Raw genomic sequence first — 16,132 nt, 5'->3', positions numbered from 1 at the left:
GCCGTGCCCCTATGCCTCGAATGCCGCAACGTCCTCTGTGCGTCACTGTCCGGGCTCGCTGTCCCCTCCTCGTCAGTCAGACTGTCATAAGAGTCATTATCGCCTGTCCTGACGTCTCTGTCTGTCCTCTATGCGTCAGGCCTCGATGTGCCGGCCTCAGAGGATGGCCCTCCTGCCCGTGGTCCTTCCCGTCTGTCCGGTTTGACACTGTGGCCGGAAGAGGTTGGGGCTGTACGGCGGCATGGTGAACGGGCAGTCCCACGGCAGTGCTCATGTGGCCCTGGATAGCACATTAAGGCAGGTCTGTTAGTCTTGCGTGGTCGAATGTGAGGGTCTGGACTGTAGGGTGGTGCAGTGTTAGGCGGTGGGGTGTGGACTGTGGGGGTGGTGCAGTGGGGTGTGAGGGGGGGTGGGGGCAGTGATGGGCTGACAGACTGCATGCATACAGTGGATTCTCACTTGGAGCTTCGCCTCCTACCTGGCACAGCGCTACCTACCGGCTGGTGGCTCCCCCAGCAACGTCCAGTGCCCTTTGCTCGTAGACGGTGAGGGGGTGCAGCTGAGGAGTTCTTGCACGCTCCTGGAAATTGTGCACTGTCTTGCCCTTGGTGGGGGGAGGGGGGGGGGGGTGTGGCGGGGGAGGAGGAGATGAAGTACAGGGTTAGGCGGACATTGGCAGGACACACGTATGAACTCAACATTATCACTACGACCCACGCCATGGCACCTGCCAACTGGGCGGGGTGGGGGGGTTGCTTTTGTGTCCCAGGTGCAACGTGGGAGGTAATCCATTTTGGTAAAGGAACAGATGTGTAGAGTAGTTCCTAAATGGCAAGAAATTAGAAGGTGTGGATGTCAAAAGGCAGCTGGGTGTCCTTGTCCATAAATCACTGAAGACGATTAGCAAGAGTAATGGAATGTTAGCCTTTATCACAAGAGGATTTGAGTACAGGAGAAGTGAGGTCTTGCTTCAATTGTATAGGAGCTTGGTTAGACTGCACATGGAGTACTGTGTGCACCTCCATCTCCCTATATCCCGCCTTGCAGTTATTTGCATTCACCCATTATTCACTTAACTGATGTCCATTCTGGCAATGTATGGATTTTACAATTCTCCATGGGAAAGCTTGCCCCACCTATCTCTGCAACTACCTCCAGCCCAATATCCCTCTAAACCAGGGGCTGGTTTTGCACACTGGGCTAAATCGCTGGCTTTAAAAGCAGACCAAGGCAGGCCAGCAGCACGGTTCAGTTCCTGTACCAGCCTTCCTGAACAGGCACCAGAATGTGGCAACTAGGGGCTTTTCACAGTAACTTCATTGAAGCCTACTCATGACAATAAGCATTTTTCCAATTCTTTCTTCTCCTCCAATATTGAAATCTTATACATCCCAGATTTTCATCACTCCACCAGAGCCGGACATACATTCAGCTGGTTGGCTATTGAACACTGGATTCCCTCTCTAACCATCTAGAACATAGAACATAGAACATAGAACAGTACAGCACAGAACAGGCCCTTCAGCCCTCGATGTTGTGCCGAGCAATGATCACCCTACTTAACCCCACGTAACCCGTATACCCATAACCCAACAATCCTCCCATTAACCTTACACTACGGGCAATTTAGCATGGCCAATCCACCTAACCCGCACATCTTTGGACTGTGGGAGGAAACCGGAGCACCCGGAGGAAACCCACGCACACACGGGGAGGACGTGCAGACTCCACACAGACAGTGACCCAGCCGGAATTGAACCTGGGACCCTGGAGCTGTGAAGCATTGATGCTAACCACCATGCTACCGTGAGGCCCCCTGCTACCGTGAGGCCCCTCCTCTCCTTTAAGTTTTTGTTTAAAACCTGCTTCTTTGACCAAGTGTTTGGCCAGCTGTCTTCATAGAACATAGAACAGTACAGCACAGAACAGGCCCTTCGGCCCTCAATGTTGTGCCGAGCCATGATCACCCTACTCAAACCCACGTATCCACCCTATACCCGTAACCCAACAACCTCCCCCTTAACCCTACTTTTATTAGGACACTACGGGCAATTTAGCATGGCCAATCCACCTAACCCGTCAATATTCATCTAGCCTGTTATGTCTTGGTGTTGAGATTTATTTCATGAGAAGTTCTTGGTATGTGTGAATAAGTTAAAGGTGCTGTTATTGCTGATGCTAATCACATTCTGGATTGAACCGTGTTCTTATTGCTGCTTATGTTAATACTCTCCATAAAAATGGGCTGTAGTTTAAAATATTGCATATATTTCATAAATGAGCTTTGTTTTACACACTCCTTGATAACGTTTTTTGATTTATCTTTGATAAGAGATTACTGGTTATTCAGTTTGTTGACATTTTCTCCTTTCTTATGCCAGAATATTTCACTTCTGAAACCTTCACTTCCGAGTCCCAGCTCCCCAAACCTCAGACTGAATTTCCTTTCTCGCTGCACTGTGTTTATTCTCTCCAATAATCCTTGCTGTCCTGAATGTTATAAATGAAGAAGTTGAACAATATTGACAGAAACTAGAGGTCTTGTTCCCAGCATTCCTATCGCTGGAGAATGCCCCCATCCACATTACGGAACAAGACGCAAGCATCGCAGACTTTGGAGCATGCGCGGTTTTCCAGTGATGGGGACATGCGCAGTGGGGGTAATGGCGGGGTTGAGCCGTTTGTTTGTTGCCCTCTGTCGCCGGTAAGTTTATTTGGTGTCGGAAAGGGAGCGACGGATACAATGGTCGGGTGGGAAGGCTTCATAAACCCTTAGCGTCGGCCCTGAACCCCAAAGATGGAGATAGCAGTATCGAGCAGCACAGCAGATCTACTCCCGATCCGAGACCTGGGTTACCGGCTGCCACCTTTTTTAGGCGGCAGAGTGCGGCAGCGCGCATGCCTAGACTGGCGAGCCAATAAGTGAGACTCTAGATAAGCCCCGCCCCCTCATTCACTCTGATTGGTTGGAGGACCAGCCACATGTCTCAGTGCGCCAGCTCCTCCCGTCCTCATTGTTCCTGATGGGGGACAAAAACAATAAAGAAGAGGTTCCAACTTTTGATAATGACTCTGATCTCTGGGAAGGATGGAAACCCTGGGAGGCGGACGGCGACGATTCAGAAACACCCGCTGGAGGCCCCAAACCCTCAATATGAAGTTGCAGCTCCCGCATCTGGGTATTTCTGATTCATGTGCGGCCATCTTCTGGGCCGCAGTGACCAGGAGAAAAAACGATTGATTCATTGGTAGCTGCAAGATTTCTTAATCAAGGGGATGGGGGCAGCGGAATCAAAAGGGATGGGGGGGGATCGGGAGATTAAGATGGGGAGGCAGATCGGGGAGGAATCGGGTATCATCGCGGGGGCGACAGTAAACCTGAGATAGAGTTTGGTGTGAAATCAATGGGTTGTGAAACAGGAAGTCAGGGATACAGTCAGAATCAACAACTCCAAATATATAGCACCAATAACATCACAAATCATTCCAGTGAACATCCCAGGAAAGTTATAAAACAAAGCAGGTAATAGGTCGGATTACCAAAAGCTTGGTAAATATTTGGGTTCAAAGGAGTGTTTTAACGGATGAAACTGAGGTGGAGAGACTGAGAGGTGTAGGGAACTCATTCCAGAGTTTTCAGCTGAGGATACAGAAGTGGAGGGGTGACCAATGATGGTGGATCAAATATGATAGGGAATGTACAAGAGACCAGAATTAGAGCACAGTAGATCTCAGAGGGTTGCGGGACTGGAGGAGATTTCAGAGATAGTGAGGGACGAGGCTATAAATAGATTTAAAAACAAGGATGAGGATTTTAAAATCAAGACTAGGAGCAAAAGCACATCTGGGAGCACATGGGTGATAGGGGAATGGGACTTGTTCTGAGTTAAGACATGGAAAGCAGACTGTGGGATGGTTTCACGTCTATGGAGAGTAGAATGTGGGAGATACCTATGGTTATCTCTAGTTGTAAGAATTTGTTAAAAAGATATAGAAAGAATTGTCCAACACTATTTGGAATTCAACATAGGTTGGAAGGAGAGTGTGTGAGATGGGGATTTTCAGCTTTGAGGGAAGAAGAGGGGAATAAATGTTTTATAGAAACTAAAATTGTTCTGAATTTCTATTCTGTACTGACAATGATGACTTTTGTAAACTTTTTTTCCAGGGTATGAGAAGGGATAATTTGCAGGTGGGAAACTCAAACCAAATATCACATCAAGGTTCGACAAGGTCACATGATTCTTCAGGATCTAAGTCTCATAAGACTTTGAATGTGGACGGAGAATTGTTTGTCCTGTAGGTGGGAAAGGACTGTAAACATCAGTATGACTGGAAAAGTACCTAGAGACACACATATGCACACTGGAGTGAGTGTGTTCCAGTGAACTGACTGTCGAAAGATCTTTAACCAGTTACAGAGCCTGAAAATAAATCACACAATTCACAGCAGGGAGAAACTGTACAAGTATACTCTGTCTGCATGAGGATCCAACTGATCATCCAACCTGGAGAGACACAGAGACACCGGTACCATGGAGATACCATTGAAATGTGGTGACTGTGGGAAGGGGTTCAATTGTCCATCCCAGCTGGAAATTCATCAACGCTGTCACAGCGAGGTGAGACCATTCACCTGCCCTGAGTGTGGAAAGGGATTCAATCGGTTATACAACCTCCAGACTCACCTACTGACTCACACTGAGGAGAAACCATTCAGCTGTACGTCATGTGGAAAGAGTTTCAGGAAATCATTCAGCCTCATTTCACACCAGCGAGTTCACACCGGGGAGAGACCATTCACATGCTCAGAGTGTGGGAAGGGATTCACGCAGTCATCCAACCTGCTGACACACCAGCGGGTCCACACAGGGGAGAGTCCATTCACCTGCTCCAATTGTGGAAAGAGATTTACTCAGTTCTCCCATCTGCAAGTACATCAGCGAGTGCACACTGGGGAGAAGCCATTCACTTGCTCTGAATGTGGGAAGGGATTCACCCAGTCATCTGACCTACTGACACACCAGCGGGTTCACACTGGGGAGAGGCCTTTCACTTGTTTCACTTGTGGGAAGGGATTCATTCAGTCATCTAATCTGTTGATACACCAGTGGGTACACATTGGAGAGAGGCCATTCCTTTGCCCTGTATGTGGGAAGGGATTCATTGCTTCATCTGATCTGCTGAAGCACCAGCAACTTCACACTGAGGAGAGGCCATTCACTTGTAATTTCTGTGCAAAGACATTCAGGTCTTCTTCCAATCTTTGTGCACACCAGCGAGTTCACACTGGAGAGAGACTGTTCACCTGCTCCGATTGTGGGAAGAGATTCACTACGTTCTCTCACTTCACTTCACACCTTCGGGTTCACACTGGTGAGAGGCCATTCATTTGCCCTGAGTGTGGGAAGGGATTCACTCAGTCATCCAATCTTCAGAGACACCAGCGAGTTCACACTGGGGAGAGACCGTTCACCTGTTCCCAATGTGGGAGGGGATTCAGTCAGTCATCCAACCTGCTGATGCACCAGCGAGTTCACAATGGAGAGAAACCGTTCACCTGCCCTGTATGTGGGAAAGGATTCCCTGGGTCCTCTGATGTGCTAAGTCATCAGCGAATTCACACAGAGGAGAGGCCATTCAGCTGTACTGCCTGTGGAAAGCGATTCAGGTCTTCTTCCAATCTCAGTGTACACCAGCGAGTTCACACTGGAGAGAGGCCATTCACCTGCACCCAGTGTGGGGAAAAATTCACTCAGTCTTCCCACCTTCTGAGACACCAGCGAGTTCACAAGTGATTACAGAAAGTGGATTCTGCTGTTATTGCTGCTGTTATTCACATCCAGGACTGAACTATGTTCATTCTGACAGTTGGGGTTTGTTTCTGTTGATGTTAGTAATCCCTGTAACTGGGCTGCAGTTTAACATTCTGGATCAATAGCTGATTGTGTTTCGGAGCTTCGGTGTCCCTTTCAGAACCGCTGTCTGTGATCTTTTCCCATAATTCAGAAACCTCATCAGAAATTAGATTATAAGATTCTGAACTTTTACTTCAATCAGAAATTGATTTTTGGTACAAACTCTACAATTCAGTGTCTGAGAGGTTCCAATGGTTAACATCTCCAATTAGAAAATGCTGATTAATCCTTGCTACTAATTCTTACTGGTTTTGCACATTACACACAGTAACACCATTATTATCCAGCAGAAAGAAGCCGAATGGGAATTGGTGGAGAATGAGAGTTCCCAAATGTTACCTCTCCTACCTTGTACAGAAATCCCCATAGCATGGGAATTGAGACAAGTTCAATTCAAGTAATGGACTATCAAAAATCACTGCCTATAAACCATATAAAATATTCAGAAATTTATGGAACATTAGATAAATAGCTCAGACTCTCTGTCTTATGAAGAAAACTTCTGTTGTATCTTGCTGGCTGACGAGCACAGTTATCTGGCCTGTTATCTCTGCCAAGGACATGTCTCTAGCACAGGCCCTGAAACAAGACATATTTTACCCTGATACGATTGGATCTCATGACTTGTATGCAAAGCAAAATAGATAGTATATATCACCACAGTCGCATAAGCTGCTGTCCCCTTTGAGAGCTGACTGGTGGTGATTTAACCTGAGATCACCACACGGCAGCGAGGGGCAAGGTTGGGAAGTGAGGCCTTCATAAACAAGCTCTTGAGCAAAAAGGTTTCGAAGTGATGCACAATAGCTTCAGACAAAAACCCACACTCTGGCTCACACCAGTAAACCATTCAGAGGAACTACCGCCACCAGTTATGGAGATCAGCATCCTCCTGAAAGTACCTGTAAACCATTCAAATGTATAGCAGATGCAGTATAATGTGGATAAATTTGAGGCTATCCACATTGGTAGCAAAAACAGGAATGCAGATTGTTAATCTGAATGGCTAGATTTGGAGTTGGGAAATGTGCAACAAGACCTGAGTTTCCTTGTACACTAGTCGCTGAAGGCAAGCATGCAGGTGCAGAAGGCAATTGGTATGTGGAACTTCATAGCGAGAGGATTCATGTACAGGAGCAGCTATGTCTTGCTGCAGTTATACAGGACCATGGTGAGTCCATATCTGGAATATTGTGTGCAGTTTTGGTCTCCTTATCTGAGGAAGGATGCTTTGGCTATAGAGGGACTGCAGAGACGGTTTAACCAAACTGATGCCTGGGATAGCGGGACTGACGTTTGAAGAGAGATTGAATCTGTTCGCATTTTATTTGCTGGACTTCAGAAGAATGAGGGTGAAGCTCATAGAAACCTATAAAATTCCAACAGAACTTGACAAGGTAGACGCAGGAAGGATGTTGCAATGGTAGGGACCATGGCTCGCAATTTAAGGCTATGGGATAAACTATTTAGGACTGGGATGAGGAGAAATACCTTCATCTAGATATTGGTGAGCCTGTGGAATTCACTACCATCGGAAGCAGTTGAGGCCAAAACATTGTTTGTTTTTAATAAGCAGTTACAAGGGGATGAGAGAAGAACTAGCTAAGGTAGACTGGGAGCTAAGACTTTATGGTGGAACAGTTGAGGAACAGTGGAGAATCTTCCAAGCGATTTTTCACAGTGCTCAGCAAAGGTTTATACCAACAAAAAGGAAGGACGGTAGAAAGAGGGAAAATCGACCGTGGATATCTAAGGAAATAAGGGAGAGTATCAAATTGAAGGACAAAGCATATAAAGTGGCAAAGATTGCTGGGAGATTAGAGGACTGGGAAATCTTTAGTGGGCAACAGAAAGCTACTAAAAAAGCTATAAAGAAGAGTAAGATAGAGTATGAGAGTAAACTTGCTCAGAATATAAAAACAGACAGTAAAAGTTTTTACAAATATATAAAACAAAAAAGAGTGGCTAAGGTAAATATTGGTCCTTTAGAGGATGAGAAGGGAGTTTTAATAATGGGAAATGAGGAAATGACTGAGGAACTGAACGGGTTTTTTTGGGTCGGTCTTCACAGTGGAAGACACAAATAACATGCCAGCGACTGATAGAAATGAGGCTATGACAGGTGAGGACCTTGAGAGGATTGTTATCACTAAGGAGGTAGTGATGGGCAAGCTAATGGGTCTAAAGGAAGACAAGTCTCCTGGCCCTGATGGAATGCATCCCTGAGTGCTAAAAGAGATGGCTAGGGAAATTGCAGATGCACTAGTGATAATTTACCGAAATTCACTAGACTCTGGGGTGGTCCCGGTGGATTGGAAATTAGCAAACGTGACACCACTGTTTAAAAAAGGAGGTAGGCAGAAAGCAGGAAATTATAGGCCAGTGAGCTTAACTTCGGTAGTAGGGAAGATGCTGGAATCTATCATCAAAGAAGAAATAGCGAGGCATCTGGATAGAAATTGTCCCATTGGGCAGACGCAGCATGGGTTCATAAAGGGCAGGTCATGCCTAACTAATTTAGTGGAATTTTTTGAGGACATTACCAGTGCAGTAGATAACGGGGAGCCGATGGATGTGGTATATCTGGATTTCCAGAAAGCCTTTGACAAGGTGCCACACAAAAGGTTGCTGCATAAGATAAAGATGCATGGCATTAAGGGTAAAGTAGTAGCATGGATAGAGGATTGGTTAATTAATAGAAAGCAAAGAGTGGGGATTAATGGGTGTTTCTCTGGTTGGCAATCAGTAGCTAGTGGTATCCCTCAGGGATCCGTGTTGTGCCCACAATTGTTCACAATTTACATAGATGATTTGGAGTTGGGGACCAAGGGCAATGTGTCCAAGTGCAGATGACACTAAGATGAGTGGTAAAGCAAAAAGTGCAGAGGATACTGGAAGTCTGCAGAGGGATTTGGATAGGTTAAGTGAATGGGCTCGGGTCTGGCAGATGGAATACAATGTTGACAAATGTGAGGTTATCCATTTTGGTAGGAATAACAGCAAACGGGATTATTATTTAAACGATAAATAGAAGAATGAGGGGGGATCTTATAGAAACATTTAAAATTATGAAGGGAATAGATAGGATAGATGCGGGCAGGTTGTTTCCACTGGCGGGTGAAAGCAGAACTAGGGGACATAGCCTCAAAATAAGGGGAAGTAGATTTAGGACTGAGTTTAGGAGGAACTTCTTCACCCAAAGGGTTGTGAATCTATGGAATTCCTTGCCCAGTGAAGCAGTTGAGGCTCCTTCATTACATGTTTTTAAGGTAAAGATAGATAGTTTTTTGAAGAATAAAGGGATTAAGGGTTATGGTGTTCGGGCCGGAAAGTGGAGCTGAGTCCACAAAAGATCAGCCATGATCTCATTGAATGGCGGAGCAGGTTGGAGGGGCCAGATGGCCTACTCCTGCTCCTAGTTCTTATGTTCTTATAGCTCTCGGGGCTATAAAGAGATCAAATAATATAAGGGGCAAGTGGGAACAAGTTACTGGGTTTGATGATCAGCCATGATCATAATGAATGATGGTGTAGGCTCAATATTTTCTTTGTTTCGATTCTGTGGTGACTCATCACCAGCCCCGAAGATCAGCACTTCCCTAATCCGGGACCAGTAAACCATTCTGAGGAGACTGTCACCTCCAGCCCTGGAGATCCGTATCCCCCTAATCCAGGACCAGTAAACGATTCAGAGGAGACTGTCATCTCCAACCTCGGAGATCAGTATCCCCTTGATTCGGACCACTAAACCATTCCGAGGAGACTGTCACCTCAAGCCTCAGAGATCAGCATGCTCCGGATCCGGGATCAGTAACCTGTTCTCACCTGTTATAGTTTTATGTTTTATCTGCCTATTTAGTTCATGTATCATGTCTAAATTGTTGCATCTTAATAAAATGTATTAAAATCACTGAATTCAACTCCGTTTTTGGGTAATCTGAGAGTCCTGGACTAAAATCTTACACTTGTCCATGATGTGGGGATGCCGACGTTGTACTGGGGTGAGCACAGTAAGAAGTCTTACACCAGGTTAAGTCCAAAAAGTTTGTTTCAAACCACTAGCTTTTGGAGCACTGCTCCTTCCTCAGGTGAGGCTTCTTTCATTTTCACCTCTGAGGCAGGAAGTTGTGAGTTCAAATCCACATCCAGAAACATCCAACATCAAATCCAGGCTGATATTGTGATCCCACTCCGAGCAGGCCCTATGCTGAGCGAACCTCTACTGAGTGGACCTGGCAGTCAGGGAGCCCCGCACCAAGCAAAGCCCATGCTGAGGGAGTCCTGCGCTGAGGGGGCCCTGTGTTGAGGTAACCCGGAACTCAAGGAGCCCCACGCCGAGAATGTCCAGTGCCAAGGGAGGCCTGCAATGAGAGCCCTGAACTCAGAGGGGGGGGGGGGGGGGGGGGGCTGTGGCCAGGGAGCCCTGTGCTGAGGGAGCACCAGCCTGGGGGAGCTGCGCCCTGATGGAGCACTGCGTTGAGGGATCCCCGATCTGAGGGAGCCCTTCACCCAGGAACTCCCACGTCAAGGCAAGCCCGCGCCGAGGGAGCCCCGCACAGTCGGAGAACCTGTGCAGTGGGAGACCCGCCCTGAAGATTCCCAGTCCTGAGGGAGCTCTAAACTGTCTTGAAGTCCTGTCTTTCAGATGTGACCTAAAGATATGGCCATAATCTGCCGGCTCCATTGGGTGTAACAGTTCCCATAGTGTTTTCTGAAGAACAGGGGAGTTTTCCCCTGGCATTACTGTTTAATATTTATCAATCAATGAGCATCACTGAACAGATTATTAGCTCAGAAGCACATCTTTTTGTGGGATCGTACTGTGCACAATTGGCAACTGCATTTCAACAGTGACTACACTTCCAAAGAACTTCATTGTCTGTGAAGCACTTTAGGACATCCTGAAGTTATGAAAGTTTTTGTATAAATGTGAACCTTCCATTAACAATCGTCCGTCTCAGTCTGCTCAATCTGCTGAGTGAGTGAATTAAATCTTTCTTCACAAATGACCAAGACACCAGACTGCTAATCATGTCGGCAACATTGTTCACTGGTTCTAAATCACAATTTACAGTTAAATCTGAGCACAGATTCTCTCTCGGCATGTCTAAATGTAATCATAATTATCCAGTGGTTTAACACTGATGGGAGCTTTTTCACTAAACCAGGAACACAAGTTCCCCAAGCTATTCCATGATTCATGGTAAATCAGCACAAATGGATATTTATTACAGCACAGACCAGAGTCTGAGGTTAGAAATTGGTGAGTTTACTTTCAGAAGAATTTCTTCAATATGTTGACAAGTTAACAGCTTTGTACAGCCTGTTTATCAAACAGGTCAAGCCCACTTATGACAAAAATCTTTATTATTGTCACAGTAGGCTTACATTAGCACTGCATTGAAGTTACTGTGAAAAGCCCTGAGTCGCCACATTCAGGCACCTGTTTGGGTACACAGAGGGAGAATTCAGAATGTCCAATTCACCTAACAAGCACGTCTTTTGGGTCTTGTGGGAGGAAACCGGAGCACCCGGATGGAACCCACACAGACATACGGGGAACCGAACCTGGGATTCTGGCGCTGTGAAGGAACAGTGCTACCCACTGTGCTGTGCCTCCCATAACAAAGATTCAGAGCTCACACAGCCTCATCCTCAAGTTATAGAGCAGACTTTCTCATTTAAATATACAGCTGTAGGATTGGACTGTGATCTGTATTCATCTTTGGTTCAATACAGTTTCTCGCTATGTTAACTTTTAAAATAAGGCCCGTTGACAGAATTAGCGATTCTCACATGATTGCGAGGTGGTAAGTTCAGTCGGGGCTTTTGACACCAGGGATAGAACCCAACTGTCAGAATAAACACTGTTCAATCCTGGCTGTGATTAACAGCAGCAACTGCAGAATCCAAACCCCTGTAATCTGTTGTGAACTTGCAGATGTTTCTGCAGGCTGGATAACTGAGTGAATCTCTTCCCACACACAAAGCAGAGGAATGGTCTTTACCCGGAGTGGACTCTGGTGTCTCAGCAGAATGGATGACTGAATAAATCTCTTCCCACACACAGAGCAGGGGTATGGTCTTTGCCCGGTGTGAACTCTCTGCTGTCTCAGCAGAATGGATGACTGAGTAAATCTCTTCCCACAAGCAGAGCAGGGGAATGGCCTCTCCCTGGTGTGAATTTGCTGTTGTCTCATCAGAACATGATTGCTTTTAAAACTCTTCTGACAGTCGAAACATCGAAAGAGTCTCTTACCTGTGTGAATGAGTTGATGTGAAGTGAGGTGGGATAAACGAGTGAATCTCTTCCCACACTCTGAGCAGATGAACAGTCCCTTCCCAGTGTGAACTCGCTGGTGTGTGCTGAGGTGGACCGATCGTCTGAAGCCAGTCTGAGGACACTTAGAATCATAGAATTTACAATGCAGAAGGAGATCATTCGGCCCATTGAGTCTGCACCAGCCCTTGGAAAGAGCACCCTACCAAAGCCCACACGTCCACCCTATCCCTGTAACCCCACCTAACCGTTTTGGACATTAAGGGCAATTTAGCATGGCCAATCCACTTAACCTGCACATCTTTGAACTTGAATGGGCTCTGGTCAGTGTGAACATTTTGATGGGACATCAGTTCACTGGAACTTTTAAAACACTTCTTGCAATCTGGGCATTTAAAAGGTCTCTCATCAGTGTGAACTCGTTGGCGTCTCAGCAGGTTGGATGAATTAGAGAATCCCTTCCGACACTCAGAGCAGCTGAACTGTCTCTCTCCAGTGTGAATGCGTTGGTGTTTCAGCAGGTTGGAGGATCCCATGAATCGCTTTCCACACACACAGCAGTTGAACGGTGTGGAACCGGTGTGAATATGCTGGTGTTATGTCAGCAAACATGGGCTTTTAAAGCGCTTCTCACAGTCGGGGTACTTAGATGTTATTGTGAGGGGGTGGCATAGTGGTATTGTTGCTTCACCAGGGACCTGGTTTCAAATCCCACAATGGCAGGTTATGGAATTTAAACTCAATAATGTATCTGGAATTAAAAGTCTAACAATGACCATGAAACCATTGTTGATTGTCGTAAAAACCCATCTCGTTTCCTAATGTCCTTAAGGAAGAAAATCTGCCATCATTACCTGGTCTGGTAAACCCAATGGCAGCCCTCTTGACCCTGGAAAGTCCTCCTTACTAACATCTGTGGCATTGTGCCAAAGTTGGGCTGTCTCACAGACTAGCACGGTAGTGCAGTGGTTAGTATTATTGCTTCACAGCGCCAGGGTCCCAGGTTTAATTCCCGGCTTGGGTCTCTGTCTGTGCAGAGTCTGCACATTCTCCCTGTGTCTACGTGGGTTTCCTCCGGGTGCTCCGGTTTAGAACATAGAACATAGAACAGTACAGCACAGAACAGGCCCTTCGGCCCTCGATGTTGTGCCGAGCAAGTCAACGTATCCACCCTATACCAGTAACCCAACAACCCTCCCCCCCCATTAACCTTATTTTTTAGGACACTAAGGGCAATTTAGCATAGCCAATCCACCTAACCCGCACATCTTTGGACTGTGGGAGGAAACCGGAGCGACCGGAGGAAACCCACGCACACACGGGGAGGACGTGCAGACTCCGCACAGACAGTGACACAGCCAGGAATCGAACCTGGGACCCTGGAGCTGTGAAGCATTTATGCTAACCACCATGCTACCGTGCTGCCCACAATTTCCAAAAGACGTGCTTTTAGGTGAATTGGACATTCTGAATTGTCCCTCTGTTTACCTGAACAGGCGCCGGAATGTTGTGATTAGGGGCTTTTCACAATAATTTCATTGCAATGTTAACGAAAGCCTACATGTGACAATAAAGATTATTTTAAAAAAAATTAGTTAAGCAACAGCCTGATATATTCTTAGAATCATACCTTACAGACAACACTATCACCATTCTTAGGTACGCCATCTCACTGGCAGGACAGACCCAGCAGAGGTGGGGGCACAGTGGTCTTTGTGAGGGAGTTGCCCTGAGTGTCCACAATATTGACACCATGAAATCTCATGACATCAGGTTAAACTTGGGCAAGGAAACCACAGACCGAGCTAGCCGGGTCCTATAGGACATAGCTGCTAGACTGGGACTGCAGCAGCGGGTGAGGGAACCAAAAAGAGGGAAAAATATACTTGACCTCGTCCTCACCAACCTGCCTGCTGCAGGTGCATCTGCCCTCGACAGTATCGGTCGACCATGCATAGTCCTAGTGGAGACAAAGTCCCACCTTCACATTGAGGATACCCTCCACTGTGCTAACAGATCAAGGAACTCAAGACTGGGCATCCATGAGGTGCCATCAGCAACAGCAGCAAAATTGTATTCAACCACAATCTGCAACCTCATGGCTCGGCACATCTGCTCCGGTTTCCTCCCACAGTCCAAAGATGTGCAGGTTAGGTGGATTGGCCATGATAAATTGCCCTTTGTGTCCAAAATTGCCCTTAGTGTTGGGTAGGGTTACTGGTTTATGGGGATAGGGTGGAGGTGTTGACCTTGGGTAGGGTGCTCTTTCCAAGAGCCGGTGCAGACTCGATGGGCCGAATGGCCTCCTTCTGCACTGTAAATTCTATGGTAAATCATCCACTCTCCCATTACCACCAAGACACAATGCAGAGTGCAGGAGAGCATGCCAGGAGCAACATCAGGCATACCGAAAAATGAGGTGTCAACCTGGTGAAGCTACAACACAGGACTACCTGTGGGCCAAATAGCATAAGCAGCAAGTAATATACAGAGCTAAGTGAAGTGATTCCACAATGAACGCATCAGATCTAAGCTCTGCACTCCTGCCACATCCAGCCATCGACAAATAAACAACTCACTGGAGGAGAAGGCTCCACAAATATCCCCATCTTCAATGATGGAGGAGCCCAATACATACGTCCAAAAGACAAGGCTGAGGCATTCAGCCAGAAATGCAGAGTGGATGATCCATCTTGGTCTTCTCCAGAGGTCTCCAGTATCATAGATGACAGTCTTCAGTCAATACTATTCACTCCAGGTGATATTAGGAAACGGCTGAAGGCACTGGATACTTCAAAAGCAATGGGCCCTGACAATATTCTGGCAATAGTACTGATGACATGTGCTCTAGAACTTGCTGCACCCCTAACCAAACTGTTCCAGTACAGTACAGGTGCAACCCTGGCATCTACCCGGCAATGTGGAAATTGGAAGAAACAAGACAAATCTAATCCAGGCAATTACCACCCCTATCAGTCTACTCTCCATCATCAGCACCAATTGATGGAAAGAGTCATCAACAGTGCTATCTAGCAGCACTTACTCAGCAATAATCTGCTCATGGATGCTCAGTTTGGGTTCCACCAGGGTCACTCAGCTCCTGACCTCATTACAATGTTGGTTCAAACATGGACAAAAGTGCTGAATGCCAGAGGTGAGGTGAGAGTGACTGCCCTTGACAACAAGACAGCATTTGGCCGAGTATGGAATCAAAGAGCCCTAGATAAATTGCAGTCAATGGGAATCGGGGAAAACTCTCCACTGCTTGGAGTCATACCTGGCACATCTGCTGAATCCCAGGACCCTTCTTTAAGTGATTGAAAAGAAAAAGGTGGTGGGATTTGAACCGATGCCTCCATAAGAGACTGGAGCCTTAATCCAACACATTAAACTACTCGGCCACACGAGCACAATTAAACGCTAATTAATCATTGCCATCACTGCAAATTTCAATCATCCCCCGTTTTATCATGTAACAGGACTCAATAGTTTAACAGTCTCAATTGAAAAAATATTCAGAAAAAAGTCTCCTCTTGCTGCTTCATCTCTCTGGATTACTTGCATTTGAAGCTACACAACTAATGTGAAAACACAACTAAAATTACCATCAGCAGGGTAGTGGCACTGAGAAAATGATGGAGCTGTGGTCTGACAAATCCCTGGGACCGTCTGTACTTCATCCTAGGCTCTTAAAATAAGTGGCCAGTGAGATAATTGATGCATTGGTTTTAACTTTCCAAAATTCCTGAGATCTGAGCAAGGTTCCATGTAATTCCTTTATTGGAAACACTACAGAAAGTAGGAAAAGGCCTGGCCAGTTAGCTTTACGTGTGTCACAGTGAAAATGTAAGGGGCTCTAATTGATTGTGTTGTGGTCGGGCTCTTAGAAATGTTCAAGGAATTCAAGCTATTCCGGTGGAGTCCTCATGGTTTT

At 46.4% G+C, this 16,132-nt stretch overlaps 1 protein-coding gene across 3 annotated transcripts; it reads left to right on the top strand.

The window, feature by feature from the left end:
* The first annotated feature begins 2,619 nt into the window (after positions 1-2,619).
* Positions 2,620-7,507, top strand: LOC119952126 (zinc finger protein 16-like). Of its 3 annotated transcripts, none has more exons than XM_038775701.1 (2): positions 2,620-2,704; positions 4,169-7,507. In XM_038775701.1, exon 2 carries the CDS (start codon positions 4,536-4,538, stop codon positions 5,796-5,798), a length of 1,263 nt encoding a protein of 420 aa, XP_038631629.1. In that variant the 5' UTR covers positions 2,620-2,704; positions 4,169-4,535; the 3' UTR covers positions 5,799-7,507. The 3 variants fall into 3 exon arrangements, with proteins under 3 accessions (XP_038631629.1, XP_038631630.1, XP_038631628.1); XM_038775702.1 differs by lacking the exon at positions 2,620-2,704 and adding an exon at positions 2,984-3,179; XM_038775700.1 differs by lacking the exon at positions 2,620-2,704 and adding an exon at positions 2,984-3,248.
* Positions 7,508-16,132: the final 8,625 nt, after the last annotated feature.

This window comes from Scyliorhinus canicula, chromosome 17, assembly GCF_902713615.1.
Source record: "Scyliorhinus canicula chromosome 17, sScyCan1.1, whole genome shotgun sequence".
Taxonomy (NCBI): domain Eukaryota; kingdom Metazoa; phylum Chordata; class Chondrichthyes; order Carcharhiniformes; family Scyliorhinidae; genus Scyliorhinus; species Scyliorhinus canicula.
This window is presented reverse-complemented; position numbering and strand designations above follow the sequence as displayed.